The following is a 16711-nucleotide window of genomic DNA, read 5'->3' as shown; positions in this document are numbered from 1 at the left end:
GATCTCAGCTCACTGCTAGCTCCACCTCCCGGGTTTACGCCATTCTCCTGCCTCAGCCTCCCGAGTAGCTGGGACTACAGGCGCCCGCCACCTCGCCCGGCTAGTTTTTTGTATTTTTTAGTAGAGATGGGGTTTCATCATGTTAGCCAGGATGGTCTCGATCTCCTGACCTCGTGATCCGCCCGTCTCGGCCTCCCAAAGTGCTGGGATTACAGGCTTGAGCCACCGCGCCTGGCCCTCTACTACAATTTCTTTGTGTAGTTCTAATACTACTCAAATTTCTACTATTATTTCTTTGAGTAGTTCTAAAGTCAAAGTCAGAAAGGAGTATTTCTAAGCAGTATACCTAAGTAGAATTGTCTAATTTATTTCCCTAATTTTCTCTCATAATTTAGTTTTGTTTTTGGTAGGACTTAGCTGTACAACTGTCCTGTTAGCATAGGATTTCAGCCAAGAGTGAGGTTATGACGCTATATAGAGAAAGTGGGAGTGGAGGGTGAAAACCCATATTTGATGAATGCATAAAATGTTCCCAATATGAATATCTCATTTAAATTCTTTCAATAACCTCATAAAATGAGAGTATTTTTATTTTTCTGATAACTGAACTGAGGTTAGGCCAAGGTCATACTGCTAGTAACTGATGAAGTGAGGATTACAGCCCAGATATGTCTGATCCCAAAAGTTAGTTGTTGTTTATTTTTCATAACACACTGTCACTTTAGGAATCAAGAATAATAATCATCTACAAGTAGCAATCATGGGTGGATTAACTGCCTGGGCTCTTAGGTCAGACACCTTCCATTAGAATTTAGAGAAGTTATTTAATCTTTCTAAGCCTTAGTGTGCTAATCTGTAAAATGGGCATGCTAATACAAGAAGTTCATTTGTCATGTTATTGTGAAGACTGACATAATAGCATGTAATACATACTCTATAAATGTTAATGATTATCATTCATTTAACCAATGTACTAAATAAGTGCCTGCATGTGCAAGAAACTCCTAGGGGATAAAGGACATAGCAAAATCAAACAGCCGGAGAAGCTTGCTGTGCAAGTACATTCTCATGTGTCCCTTTGACTCCTTGTTTCCTGCTCAAACTAGGCTGAGTCTGTCGAAGGTAGAGTAACTCTCAGGCTCTGACACTGCAATGCAGATTACTCTTTTACCCATACAAATTACCTTATTAGTTTGTTTGGCATCACTGGAATAATAATAAAATTGAAAAGTTATTTTTCTTGGGCTCTTTCCTTGAATGAAAAAACATTTCGAAAATTGGTCCACTTTTGATAATGAGACAAATTTGAGTGAGAAAACCTTTCTGGAACATGAGACTCCCTCTGTCTCAACTCTCTGCCACCTCCCCACCACCTACTGACCTTTCTGTAAAAGCCCAAAGCCTTAATGGGAACTGGTGACCTTAGAACTACAATTTTTTCCAGGCCTTTGTTTTTCCAAACTTACCTTGGTTTCTTTCATGTTATTGGATGCTTATATTTGGTATTATATTCTGAGATAAAAGAAAATGATGTTACCTTCTCACTCTCATTATCGAGGGCTGAAGTGGCCTCATCCAACAATAAAATTTTGGGTTTCTGGAGAAGAGCCCTTGCAATAGCTAGTCTTTGTTTCTGGCCGCCAGAAAGCTGTGTTCCTTTCAGTCCAACTTGTGTGTTGTATTTCTATTATAGGAGCATGCAATTAAGAAAGCAAGTCTTAGTTATTTAAATTAGCATGGCAACTGTGGGCGAGAACCATCTAAATATTTCAAATTTTGCTACTCTTGAAAATTTGTGTCCCAACAAATGTTGAAATCTATTCTTGGGCTTTGTTGCAAATAAATGCTAAAGCCGCAGTAAACACTACCATCTCATTTACATATCCAATCTGATCACAGACAGCAGACCTCTGCCATTATGCTTCCACAAAGAAATTTTTCAAATTAAAGCATAAGAAAAAAATTATCAGCAAGAAACAAGTTCATAGTAAACACAAATACTTTTCCATTAAGTTATATTACCTACTATTTTCAGGTTAAAATGATTCACAGTAGTAAAACAACAGGAAATTATGAGGTTTCTTCACTTTGGCTCTTGCTAAGCCTCTATGGGCACCTCCTTACAGATGCTGGGATGGGAGTCTCAGTGGTACATGCATCTTTCTGGAAATAAGTTAGGTTGGCATCTCTTTTGTTTTTTGAGAGAGTCTTGATCTGTCACCCAGTCTAGAGTGCAGTGGCGCAGTCTCGGCTCACTACAACCTCCACCTCCCGGGTTCAAGTGATTCTCTGCCTCAGCCTCCCAAGTAATTGGGATTACAGGCACCCACCACCACGCCTGGCTAATTTTTGTATTTTTAGTAGAGATGGGGTTTCACCATGTTGGCCAGGCTGGTCTTGAACTCCTGATCTCGTGATCCACCCGCCTTGGCCTTCCAAAGTGTTGGGATTACAGGCGTGAGCCACCGCGCCCAGCCAGGTTGGCATCTTGAAACAGTCTATTCACCTTTTCAGGCCACTACGTAGTAATGGTGACATTTAGCACTTCACAGTGTTTCATAGTTCCCTACTTACTAATAACCTAATTTCTTCAGTGTTTCCCTTCATGGAAGGGTAAAGAAAATTTCACACAAATCTTGAAGCCATCATGGTCCTCTGAATCACAATTGGTCAGTACAGTTGGGGTAAGCAGGTTCTTGCCTGCTTTTTAGATTGTCCCATTGACTTGGCTTCCTTTCAAGGCTTCACATTGCTTTCTAGTGGCCCTTGGCACTTTTGTAAGAAACATAAACCCTTGGTACCTAGACAGGAATGTGTAGATGGATTAGCTCCGTTGAGAAAGCTGGTCCAAGGGTAGAGCGGGAAAGAGTAATCCTGTAGCAGCATTTCACGTGCAGCATGTGATTCCTAGCTGTTCATTTTGTGTTGGTAACCTAGAGAAGCTTGAGGGAATTGACTTTCTCTCCACATCTGACTGCCTTCAGGCAGTGCATTTTGGACACAGTGGGTGTCGCGAACCTGTGGTATAACCTTATAACAAAATGTGTCTACATCATCTCAAAGCTTACTTTTCAATGTAACATGCACAGGTGCATGTTTTATAGCAAACAACAGGTGTCTGAATTACTAAAGCCCAGTAAAAATATCTTCTCTGAAGTGAATGCTCTACAAAGAACACAGACTTTCACTGTTTTCTCTGTGATTTATCTGGGACTACTAGCAGGCCTTGGGCCCCTTCCTTCTAAAATGCATTTTGTTAAATTTGGAACCATAGGTAAAATTGCGTCTGCTATTCATCTGCAAACGCTGCAAAGTTCATATTTAAATGAGGGGATTCAATTTTTTTTTTTATTATTATACTTTAAGTTCTAGGGTACATGTGCACAACGTGCAGGTTTGTTACATATGTATACATGTGCCATGTTGGTGTGCTGCACCCACCAACTCGTCAGCACCCATCAACTCGTCATTTAAATCTTAAACTAAACGTTGGGAACGGAGGTGGGAATGATAATGAGCTCGTAGCCCTTTCTGCCAGCCTCGCTTAAATTGTACGCGAATTCTTCTAGGGCAGCTGAAGAAGATTCAAAACTACTTTAGGAATCACTTTGCAGTTTTTGGCCTTCTCTGGATTGTAGGAGAGTGTAAGTTTAAAGAACATATTGGATGAAAACTAAATTCAGATGTTTTGTCCACTGTTAAGAACAGATTACAAATGTGGATATACACATTGTCTCAATAGCTACCTAAAAACATTTGCATATATTTAAACTGAAGGTTTTTTATTTTTTATTTATTTATTTATTTTAAATGAAGAACGACAGAGTTTCTCTTTAGCCAAAAATCTGAATCCATTTTCTGGCAATCACTGGGATGGTGAGTGACCTAACATCACCTCTTTTATGAGAAACTCAAGGGTTAATGGCTCCTTAATATGAACCTTGAGCTAAAAGTCAGTTGCGTCCTAGAGGGAACACCAGAGTCGAATCCTAAAGCAACTGCATTCTGGAGAATCCCTGCAGGCACTGGGTTGGATTTTCAGGGTGATTCCAGAGGTCAAAGTCCTACTTAAGGATGTGGCTTGACTGGGAGCTGCCACTGGGTGATATTGTGAAGATTAAGAAAGAATCAGCCGGGCGCGGTGGCTCAAGCCTGTAATCCCAGCACTTTGGGAGGCCGAGACGGGCGGATCACGAGGTCAGGAGTTCGAGACCATCCTGGCTAACACAGTGAAACCCCGTCTCTACTAAAAAATACAAAAACTAGCTGGGCGAGGTGGCGGGCGCCTGTAGTCCCAGCTACTCGGGAGGCTGAGGCAGGAGAATGGCGTAAACCTGGGAGGCGGAGCTTACAGTGAGCTGAGATCCGGCCACTGCACTCCAGCCCGGGCGACAGAGCGAGACTCCGTCTCAAAAAAAAAAAAAAAAGAAAAAAGAAAGAATCATACCTGGTGTGTGTCTCAGAGGATCCCTGAGATCAAGGTGGTGTTACTTCCACTTCTCTCCTATGCCCCAGGCCTGTATTTCCAAATGCCTGTGGGATATTTCTATGAGATATGTGGTAGATGCATTTCATTACTCTCAGCATGTTCTAAGTTGACTCCTTGCTCTGCACCCTTCTGGTTTTAGCTGTTACACAGATCTACACTTCCTTACCGAAACCCTTAGAGTTATATATATTTAATAATTCTGATTTTTTTTCAACCTTAGAAGAAAAAATTCTATATATTATACATATATGATATATTTTCTATATTTAATAGATAATATATTATTTAACACCCCCAGAAGAATGTGGGGAAGCAACTGGTAATCAAATACATGAATTTTGTGCAGATGTATTTGATTATTTATTCGAAGTGGGATAAATATAAATAAAGGACTATATTATATCCTCACATCGTTTTGCCACCAAATGAATTTTCATCAGCATAGTTCTTGGTTCCCAGAAGGGCTGGGGAATGAGTGGCTGGTTTCATCTCTTCCTTTTTCCCAGCCAACTGAGCATAAGAGGGCAGCCTTATTCTACCCAGGGTACTAACCGAAGCCATTTAGTAATATGTAGTTTTTCTAGGAATTATCTGATTTGATTTTTTTAAACAATTTTATTTTGGTATCAGTTTTCCTTATGGTTCTACATGTTTTGGGGGGAACAAAGACATGAAGGTAAATTAAAGTTAAAATTTAAAACACTGAAAAATAAGCTACTCTTTTTTTTAAAAAGTTGAAGGAAATAACATCTTAGTTTTCAAAGCCTGTTGTAAAAAGTTTGCACAATGGATCTTTGCAGCATGTAGTTTTGAGTAAATGTGAGAACTGGTACAATAAAATGAATAGAAGATAATAAACAATTTAAGAATAAAAGTTAGGCCAGGTGTGGTGGCTTATGCCTATAATTCCAGAACTTTGGGAGGCCGAGGTGGATGAAACTGCTTGAACCCAGGAGCCTGAGTCCAGCCTAAGCAACATGATGAAACCCCATCTCTACAAAAAATACAAAAATTGGCCAGGTGTGGTGGCATGTGCTTGTGATCCCAGGGAGACTCAGGTGAGCCTGGGAGGTCGAGGCTGCAGTGAACCAAGAACACATCACTGCACTCCAGCCTGGGTGACAGAGTGAGACCTTGTCTCAAAGGAAACAAAAGAATAAAAGTTAAATAGTACAAATATCAATTGGACAGCATTTCACAATACATAAAACAAATTATCGAGATTACACAGATAACAATCTGACCACAAATTAACAATGCAGTGTCATGGTTAAAAAGGAAGTTGCCACTGAAAGACATTCACAATGTCGCTATATTTATAAAAAAAAAAAAGTGAATCCTTCCAATATATTTAGTACTGCAAACTCTTACCAGAGTAAGGGAAATTGCATTAATGGCCTGTTTCTAGATGGAGGCACCATGTAGTATAGAGAGGAGCTGGTGAGGGAAGGAGTATAAAACAGAGTATGGTGACTATTGGCCTCCACCAAAGAACAGGGCTCTAGATTATTAGTTGTTTGATCTATTGGTTGTTAAACTTAACTATCTCCCTTTAAAGTGAGATAGAAACTTAGTTTATAAAATTACATGTAAAATTTGCCTCTGCATGAAAGTATCTCTATTTTTATTTTATTTATTTTATGCGTGTGTGCGTGTATGTGTGTGTGTGTTGCAAACACTCAGATACTATAAACACTTAAAGTTATAATTACCCTCTCTGCACTGTTTTTGGATTTGTATCAGTGCTTGCACTACCTAAGGCTTCTCTACAGTTTGCCAAGATTTTTGACTTTTCTGAGACTTTGTGCCAATTGTCACAGTCAATACAGACATCAAAGTGATAAAAATGGCAGGCAAGGATCTTCTACTCTAGTGTGGAGGGGAGACACTAAACAAATAACTAAGTACTCAGGGTAATTTTCGGACTGTGATACATGCCCTGAAGACAAAGTGATAGGGGATAGGACTGGTGGGGACTTTTAAAAATAGGATGTTTAGGGAAAGCCTCTGCAAAGGTAACATTTGAAAGGGCTTGAGAGTTAAGGCACTTCTCCCTGGGCGCGATGGCTCACGCCTGTAATCCCAGCACTTTGGGAGGCCGAGGCAGGTGGATCACCTGAGGTCGGGAGTTCGAGACCAGTCTGTCCAGCATGGAGAAACCCCATCTCTACTAAAAACACAAAAAATTAGCCAGGCGTGGTGGCACATGCCTGTAATCCCAGCTACTTGGAAGGCTGAGGCAGGAGAATCGCTTGAACCCAGGAGGTGGAGCCGAGTGAGCCTAGATTGCGCCATGGAACTCTAGCCTGGGCAACAAGAGTGAAACTCCGTCAAAAAAAAAAAAAAAAAAAAAAAAAAAGAAAAGAAAAAAAGGAAAGTTAAGGCATTACTATGCCAAAAGTCAACCTAAGGGAGGTCTAGGCTGGAGCAACAGCAAACGTAAATGTCCTAAGGTGGGGAGCAAGTTGGTATGTTCATGAGACAGGAGAGACCAGCTCAGCTGCAGCAAAGTGACTGTGTGGTGAGGTTGTTGCTGGGGAAACAGTGGGGCCAGATCACAGAGGCTTCAGCAGCCCCTCCCCATGGGGTGTCTGGGCTTTATTCTGAGTGCACAGGGGAGCCATGAGGCAGTCGTAAGCAGGGGAGGGATAGGATCTAATTGGTTTTTAAAAGATCCCTCTGATTGCTGTCAGGAAGAAAAATGATAGAGGAGCAAGACTGGAAGGCGGATGAAAAGGCTACCGCAGTAGTGGGGCAGGTCATAGTGTGGACCAGCCACAGTGTAGATGGACAGAAGGCAAATATCAAAATGTGAAAGTTAATCCAGTGAATATTAATACATTTTGGTCTTGGGAAAATAGTCACACGAAAATCTCAAACTTGGTTTTTCACATCTGACTTCATGTTTTACATCTAACTTTAGATTCTGGCAATAAATAAATTGTATAATCCAAGGAATACATAAAAACAACTGTGTAGGCCCAATAGCTTCTTAGGCTTACTTGGCAGCTTTGTAATTCAAGATATCAGAAATTTTCTTACCTCAGGGAGACCTTCAATAAAAGAATGGATATTTGCTGCATTTGCTGCTTCTTTGATCTCATCTAATGGCACCACACGGCTGTTGTCACCATAGGCAATGTTCTCAGCGATGCTGCAGTTGAAGAGCACAGGCTCTTGAGATACGATTGCTATTTGGGAACGGAGCCACTGTACATTCAATTCTTTTGCATCCACGCCATCAAACAGCTGCCAAAAGCAGAATGGAGAATGGTGTGTTAAGATCACACAACTGTATCATGTTACAGTTCACTGTATTCAAACACACACAAATCATAACAAGAAGGATAGGAATTCAAGCTATTTCAAAGTATAAGGTTACCCAAGGAAGGCTCATAAATCATATGTTGTATAGAAGCTAACAGCATATAACTCACTACTGCCCCCTCCACTGTAAAAGGACCTGACTTTCAGAAAACCCTGTGAAAAGTATGTGGAGATGATAGAGTACTCCACATGTAAAGCTGTGTCATCTTGCACACAGCCATGTTTATTCACATAAATAGATAACAACACTCAACTCATATTTGATGAGCATGCTCACTACGTGAGGGGGACTCTTCCAGTACCAGCGAAATAGTAGTCAATAAGAGAAAGCTCTTTCCCTTTTGTAGCTTATATTTTAGCAGAGAAGGATGCAATAAACACATGAACAAATGACTCAATAAACTCAGGAGAGGAAAGTACCCTGAAGACAGGGTAACAGGGTAGAGCGACTGAGGCAGTGGGGAGGGTATGGAGAGGCATGAGAAGGGGGTTGTCCAAGAAGGCCTTAAGGAAAGGATGTTCAGACTAAGACATGAACAGTGAGAAGGAGCCTGCAAAGGGGACATTCTGGGCAGGGCAACAGCTAAAAAATGGTTCATAGGTGTGTTTAAAAAACATGAGGAGACTTTGGGAGGCTGAGGTGGGCAGATCACTTGAGGCTGGGAGTTGAAGACCAGCCTGGTTAACATGACGAAACCCTGTTTCTACAAAAAAATACAAAAGTTAACTGGGCATGGTGGCGCACGCCTATAATCTCAGCTACTACTCAGGAGGCTGAGGCATGAGAATAGCATGAAGTCTAGAGGCGGGGGTTGCAGTGAGCTGAGATGGTGCCACTGCACTCCATCCTGGGCCACAGAGCGAGACTCTGTCTCGAAAAAACAAAACAAAACAAGAAACGCACACACACAAAAAAACCCCCAAAACAGGAAAAGCACAGTGCATGATGAGGTGGGGAGTGATAAGAGAGGAGCTTGGAGTGGGAGGCAGGGGCCAGGGGATCAAGGACCTGATTGATGGCATAGACTCTGGTATATTCTAACTGTGGAAAGTTCAGAGGAGGGAGTGTGCTATGCTATGTGTGAATAGATGAGTGTCGCCTAGTTCAAGGGAGCCCTTTAGGACTCTGTTGAGTCTCTGTTTTACAAACACTCACTGAGAATCTGTAAGGGTGAAAGACTGTACATTGCAGGAGAATGAGGACTAACATGGCAGTCTGAGTTTTAGGAACTTTTTTGTAGGGGCAGGAGGCAGGACAGGAAGCTTAGTGTAGGTGTGCTGATGTGGTGGTGGGTGGTGGCGGGAGGACAAGATAATGGAAAAACCACAATATAAGGTATAGTAAGACAAGTGCCAGGTAAGAAAAAAAAATCCTTAGGTTCAAAGGATGAAAAGGATGGAGAGATTACATTATTTTAGATATTAGAAGCATGACTTCATGGAGCTGATTCCAATAAGCCTTAACCATGCATAAGGTTTTGACGGTTGGGAGGTGGGGATGAGTGGTGGGAAAGCAGAAGCCTGAACTAAGGAGGTGGAGGACAGTGTTCTCTCTGTCTTAAACCAGAACAGAATATGGAGCCACGATGTGAACATTAGACCTGACCTCCGGCACCCACGTTCTAAAGTAATTCCACGGCTAAGACCAACATTTCTGCTGCCAGAATTGTTGAAGACTCTTTGGACCTTTGTACTTCACTTCAAAGTCCCAACCATCATTTTTGTGATGGTTTGCTTGTCCTCTTAGTTAAGGGTTGAGATAGAGATTTTTTTTCTTTTTAACTTCTGCATTGTTTGCCCCACCCAAACCAGTGGGGATGCTTAAGCCCTAGTGAATGTTTAAGAATAGGACTGCTAACCCCCAGATTAGGTGTGTTTCAATTCAGTCTTACCACTTGTCCTTGCACGGGGTCATAAAATCTCTGCAGAAGTTGAAGAGAAGTGCTTTTCCCACAGCCGCTGCTCCCCACAAATGCTACTGTCTTTCCTTGCTCAATACTGAGGGATAAGCCGCGGAGGATGAAAACATCTGGGCGACATGGATAGAAGAAAGAGACTTCTCGAAACTCTAAATTCCCTTCACATGTGTCCTGTGAAAGGAAGTTGACAGAGTTGAGAAGAGTGACTTGGGAAGGTTATAACACACTGTTGCATACTGGCTAAGTGCTTTTTGAAAATTGTGCATGTTTCCATTGCCCTTTTAATTCTAAACATGTATGCATCTCTGTAGAGCTGTTGACTGCAAGTGGGTTTTTTTCTTTTTTTTTTTTTTTTTTTTTTTTTTTTGAGACGGAGTCTCGTTCTGTTGCCCAGGCTGGAGTGCAGTGGTCCGATCTTGGCTCACTGCAAGCTCCACCTCCTGGATTCATGCCATTCTCCTGGGACTACAGGTGCCCGCCACCACACCTGGCCAATTTTTTGTATTTTTAGTAGACACAGGGTTCCACCATGTTAGTCAGGATGGTCTCGATCTCCTGAGCTCGTGAATCTGCCCGCATTGGCCTCCCAAAGTGCTGGGATTATAGGCGTGAGCCACTGCGCCCAGCCTTCTGTCACTTTTGTTTATATTTTTTTGTGTTTGTGTTTCTTGTTATCTTCATTACTGACTTCACTGAGTTTCTAAAAACCACTTGCTTCCTTCAGCTTTGCTGCACAGACAGTTCCATTCCGCAGTTAGTTGTTTGACCAGTTTATCTGAGTAATACATTTTTTCTTTTTAATTTGGTTTGTGCTTTACAAACCTTTATTACTTAATTCAGAAAAGCTGGGGTTCTCATAAACTATATATACAAGTGTAATTTTTGTAAGGTGGGCCATGTTTTATAGTGAAGGTACAGTATGTTTTGAATTCTGATTTATCTTTCTTATTTTATTTCAATTTTATTTTATTTGAGACAGGGTCTAGCTCTGTCACCCAGGTTGGAAGGCAGTGTGGTGCGATCTCGGCTCACTTTAACCTCCACTTCCCAGGCTCAGGCCATCCTCCCGCCTGGGCCTCCTGAGTAGGTGGGACCATCAGCGTGTGCCACCATACTCAGCCGATTTTTGTGTTTTTAGTAGAGATGGGGTTTCACTATGTTGCCCAGGCTGGTTCCAAACTCCTGGACTCAAGCAATCTGCCCACCTCAGCCTCCCGAAGTGCTGGGATTATAGGCGTGAGCCACCACGCCCGGCCCTATCTCTATTTTCAATTGACCATTATTTGGCAGTGACAGTTGCCTAAGTGTTTAGTTTTCTCTCTATGCATCAATCTCTTTACTGGTTAATGATTTCTAAACCAATACTCATCTACACCCAGGATGTTTAAAAAAGACTTTCCAGAACTATCACTAAATGGTTAACTTTCCCTTTATATATTTGGTTCATAAGATTTTAAGTTCTTTTGATCTTTGTGTTCGTCTCAATTGCATTTTAAGTCTTATTAATTTTTGTTGTTAGAGTAAACAACTAACGAGTAAGTGGATTTGTGTGTGTGTGTGTGTTCGTGTGTGTATGGTGGTAGTGATGGCTGGATTTTAAAACACATCCTTACAGTCAGGTTTACTAGTCATGTTCGACCCATTCTGAGCCCATCATATATAGGTAAGAAGCAAGGGCAGGTAGGGGTGAGGAGCATCAAAAAAAAAAAATTGATATTATTTTCTCATTAAAGGAATTCGATGTTAAGATGTGGTTAAGAGATCTGGAAATAGAAAAAAAAAATCTGGAAAGATATTTGCCAAAATTTAAGAGTAGTGTAGTGGTTTCTTTTATCTTAGTCAGTATTTTCCATTTGCCCCTACAACCTATGAATATTATTTGTATAAAAGTTTCTTTTGTTTTATTTATTTTTAAAATTTTTTTTGGTGTACTTCCCTCTCTGCATTTGTATAAAAAAGGTTTTAAAACACCAGAATACGGCCGGGTGTGGTGGCTCACGCCTGTAATCCCAGCACTTTGAGAGGCCGAGGCGGGCGGATCACGAGGTCAGGAGATTGAGACCATCCTGGCTAACATGGTGAAACCCTGTCTCTACTAAAAATACAAAAAATTAGCCCGGCGCGGTGGCGGGTGCCTGTAGTCCCAGCTACTCTGGAAGCTGAAGCAGAAGAACGGCGTGAACCCGGGAGGTGGAGCTTGCAGTGAGCCGAGATCGCGCCACTGCACTCCAGCCTCTCCAGCCTGGGCGACAGAGCCAGACTCCGTCTGGAAACACGAGGAATTCAATTAGTTTTGTGTATACTCTAGTATATATTTTGTATAACAGCTCGTAGAGGTATTCTAGAAAACTTCTAAACTTTAATACGTTTATTCTTACTATTTTTAATTGTAAATTAAAATATGCCCTGCCCAGATTTTAATTTTAAAAGCATAGAGGGATATTCAGAAATATTTACATACTAAATTAAATAAAGATTAGATACATTAATTTTATAGCCTTTATAAGAAATATTTCCATAGTCTATGCCATGCCTATGGTTCTGTAAGGACATAGATCAGTGAGATACTCAATTCCTCTATTATAATCTGCAGAAAGAAATAAGAGTAGCAATACTGTTATACATATAAATCTTAAATTTAAAAAATTGCTTCTTACATCCTTGACTTTCCAACAGACAAGAACAAAATCTTATTTGGACTGTGACATGTCTTTGAAGCATTCTATTTTGAGCATTTCCAGATATTCTTATTTCTGTCACTAACAGGCACTCTTCTTAATAATTGTGTAGCTCTAGTAATGCTGTATTATTTTAAGCTATCATACATATATATCTACTATTAAAATTCTAGAGGGAAATAATTATAAATTAAAACATTTAAGTATATACCTAATGATTATTTTATTTTAAAATCAAAATGTCTAGAAATGTCCTAAAATTGAATATCTATTTAATGTATAAGACTATTATTGAGAGACTTATTTTGAAACTATACACGTTACCTATTATTTCTCTTTTAATATTCACAGTCTTTTAGAGTTTGAGGCTAAATTTGTTTGTGTGTGTCAATTTAATAGGTATGCTTTCCTTTTTCTCCCTTTATGTTTATAAATATATTTCCCATGAAAAATGGTGTCTGAAGCAGCAGAATATTGTTTACTTTTCATGTATTATCAGAGAAAAAAAAAAAAACCAAATAAACCTTAGTAAGAATCTTCTTCCAAGATCAAAACTTTTGTTTCTAAATAGAATTCAGTATAAGAAGCAACGTTTTCTTCCAAGAACATTCTCATAGCATCAGGCATATAAATTAAAAGCCTATATTTTAAAATATGAAATATACATTTTAGTAGTAGAGGTAAAATTTGATTAAGACAAGACTCCTTTTCCCCATTTGCAGCCATAAAATTATTTTCTACAAACTTATAACTCCTTATGTTACTATGACATTATCTTTTGCAGAGTTTTCCAAAGAATGCCTTCATTTAATAAGTGGACATTTGTTTTTTATTTTTTTCATTTATATTTTCATTTTATTTTTTCAACTGTTATTTCAGATCCAGGGGGTACATGTGCAGGTTTGTTATCTGGGTATATTGCATAATGCTGAGGTTTGGGGTATGAATGATCTTGTCACATAGGTACTGAGCATAGTACCCAATAGCTACTTTTGCAGCCCCTGCCCCCTCCTTCCCTCCCTCCCATCTTTAGTAGCCCCCAGTTCCTACTGTTGCCATCTGTATTTGGACATTTAAGATCATAGTTGTGCTTACTGGCTTTTTCCCTTCTTGGCTGTGGCTGTCTATAGTTGGTTTCTTTTCCAACAAGGCAAACAGATGTGCAGCCCCCGATTTGGCTTTGGAATATTCGGGAGCCAAAACAAGCGTTTCTCCGATGGCCATAGCTCCATATGCAATTGCAGTACAAACTCTATCAAAAGATAAAGCATTTGAATCTTAGGTCCATTGATCCATTGTAAAACAGTAGAACTCTAAAAGTAAAGAAAAAAGCAGGCACAGGAATATAATATTTTGATGTAGACAGCATCCCTTACGCTGAAGGCCCAACAACAGTTATCTCTTTAAAAAAATTCTGCCATGTGGTAATCATTCCTTGCTCTGTACACCAAAATGACCTTTGGAGCTTGGGTAATCTTAAAAATGCCTCTTCCAATTAGAGCCACAGATCAAAGTTCCCAACTAGTGAATATAAAACTTCTTAGCCATCTTGATATGAGGCTTGCTTGCTTGGAGATTTGACAGATAATTCAACTGACAATAGGAAGAATGAATCTCCAGTAGTGAGACCTGAATTTACACAGTAGATATGATTTTTTGTTTGTTTGTTTGTTTTGCATATAATGCAGTTAGGACAGATAACTGAAGCTAAATGACTGGTTATCTGTCTGATATGCTACATGATTTCGAGAGCAAATCATGGGGATCGTATTTTCCTCGGGTTCCCAAAGCAAAATCTGACCAAAAAGACTGAAAGAAGAACTTTGATCTTTTAGGTTTGTTACTGATTATGATCTCCATTTCAAAACATGTTAATGATAAAATGGTAAGTATACAAATGATGTTTGGAAGCACACAGAATATTTACTCGATTGTGGCACAGGACCTGACCGTGGTTAAATATTTTCCCCTCATTTTCTATTTCATTTTAGATATGAAAGTACTGTACTAGAATGCAAAACAATGCATCTTAGTAACAAAGCTAAAGGCACAATTAGGCTAAAACTGGACCAGTGTCACTGGCAATATTTAAACATTAGGCAGTAAAAGGACATCACAGAACCCAGTTGCTTGTTTGCAGTGCTGGATAACAGCAAAGTAAACACGTCTGGGCTCCTTGTGAATTTCTCCCTCGATGGGGCCTACCAAAGGGTAGATGTTGATGCTGATGCAATCTCTTCAGTGACCTAGACCTCAGATCCTGAATTTTGTTGGCTTTACAAAGATCAAACACAGTATAAAATGTAAAAACAAAAATAACACTAAAATAATTGTTACTTAGTTCTGTGATATCAAGACATTTTTAGACTGATATTTACAGAAAGTGTTTAAAGCTCAAAATGCCATTTTAAATTATTTGATACCCAGCTGTAAACATCAGAAATGGTTACCGAGTTTAGGTAACCCAATCAGAAGTTTGTTTGTTTGTTTGTTTGTTTTAAATGTGGTTTTAATGCAAGGAAAAATCAGACTGAGTCAGACTTAAGCCTCAGTCTGATCCAAGAATCAGCAGATGAGCTGGGAAGATAATTGGATTATGAGTTAGGAGACCTGGTTTCTAGTCCCACACGAGTAGAGCCTTCTCTGAAATCAACAACTGAGAAAATAGCTTCTTCCCATGATTTGAGATATGCCAAAATCTCTACCTGTCCTAACATTTCCACTATAAAAGTAATGGTAAGCATTAGACATAAATGTCCAAAGGCGGACGTCGTTGTTAGGTCGCTCTGAAAATGGAAATATTCATGAGAAAGGGAGAAGGCCCTTCAACTCAGAACTTGTGTTTGTGGGAGGTAAATGACCCAAAGGATGGAGAATGGAGCAGGAAGAAAGGGTTCAGTAGAGAAGGGAGAGTACGAGCAAAAACCCTGATTCTGTCTTTATTGAGTGAGTGCTGAGAGAAAGGTAAGTGGGATGGGGGCTGATGCTGATGAGAGTTATGTTGAAGACCCTGGAAGAGAAGTGTGGACTTTGAGGTAATGGACTATCTGGGGTTGAGTCAGGGACACTAATCTTCATCTTTTTTTTTCCTTTTTCTTTTCTTTTTTTTTTTGAGACGGAGTCTCGCTCTGTCGCCCAGGCTGGAGTGCAGTGGCCGGATCTCAGCTCACTGCAAACTCCGCCTCCCGGGTTCACGCTATTCTCCCGCCTCAGCCTCCAAGTAGCTGGGACTACAGGCGCCCGCCACCTCACCCGGCTAGTTTTTTGTATTTTTTAGTAGAGACGGGGTTTCACAGTGTTAGCCAGGATGGTCTCGATCTCCTGACCTCGTGATCCGCCCGTCTCGGCCTCCCAAAGTGCTGGGATTACAGGCTTGAGCCACCGCGCCCGGCTCCTTTTTCTTTTCTTTTGAGGAGTCTTGCTTTGTCATTCAGGCTGGAGTGCAGTGACATGATGTCAGCTCACTGCAACCTCCGCCTCCTGGGTTCAAACAATTCTCCTGCCTCCACCTCCTGTAGCTGGGATTACAGGCGTGCACCACCACGCCTAGCTAATTTTTGTGTTGGCCAGGCTGGTCTCGAACTTCTGACCTCGTGATCCGCCTGCCTCAGCCTCCCAAAGTGAGGGATTACTGCCCAGGGACAGTAATCTTTAGGCTTTTTCTGCAGGTGGATTCTGTATAAAGGTAGGCCAAGGCCCACACATGGAAAAAACTGGTCTGCTACAGAATTTGTCCTTACCTGATCAGACCCAATTAGCGAGGGTGAGCTAAACTGAAATTCAGTTCCACTCAACAAGTACTTATTGTAGAACAACCCGTGCTGTAACTCCATAACATAGTTAAACCAGATCCTTCAAATCTGGTTTAAACTCCTGGAAGCATTTGAACTGAACGCCTAACTGGGAGAAATGTACAGGGCAACCTCTCATGCCACTGTTGGTCCTGAGGAGTTTCACCCATTTGGGATATATAAAGAGGAATAATTTAGTATCATGACAAATATTTTAAAGTCACTAATGGGGCTGGGTGCAGTGGTTCACGCTTGTAATCCCAGCACTTTGGGAGGCTGAGGTGGGTGGATCACGAGGTCAGGAGTTTGAGATCAGCCTGGCCGACATGGTGAAACTCCATCTCTACTAAAAATACAAAAATTAGCTGGGTGTGTTGGCACATGCCTATAATCCTTGCTAATCAGGAGACTGGGGCAGGAGAACTGCTTGAACCTGGGAGGTGGAGGTTGCAGAGAGCCGAGGTCATGCCACTGCACTACAACAAAACAGCAAAAAAAAAAAAAAAA

General features: G+C 40.7%; 1 protein-coding gene across 1 annotated transcript in view; it reads right to left on the bottom strand.

Moving 5' to 3' along the window:
* The window catches only part of ABCB5 (ATP binding cassette subfamily B member 5), a 134991-nt gene that overhangs the window by 1283 nt on the left and 116997 nt on the right, over positions 1-16711 (bottom strand). The window contains exons 23-26 of the mRNA XM_017871541.1: positions 13509-13665; positions 9709-9906; positions 7532-7738; positions 1538-1684 (exon numbers count right to left, since the gene is read on the bottom strand). Coding sequence (XP_017727030.1) covers positions 1538-1684; positions 7532-7738; positions 9709-9906; positions 13509-13665 — 709 coding nt within the window. The remainder of the gene's footprint in view (positions 1-1537; positions 1685-7531; positions 7739-9708; positions 9907-13508; positions 13666-16711) is intronic.

Source organism: Rhinopithecus bieti, unplaced genomic scaffold (assembly GCF_001698545.2).
Source record: "Rhinopithecus bieti isolate Rb0 unplaced genomic scaffold, ASM169854v2 scaffold_5882, whole genome shotgun sequence".
NCBI lineage: Eukaryota > Metazoa > Chordata > Mammalia > Primates > Cercopithecidae > Rhinopithecus > Rhinopithecus bieti.
The sequence above is the reverse complement of the archived record's forward strand: the minus strand, read 5'-3'. Positions and strand labels throughout refer to the sequence as shown.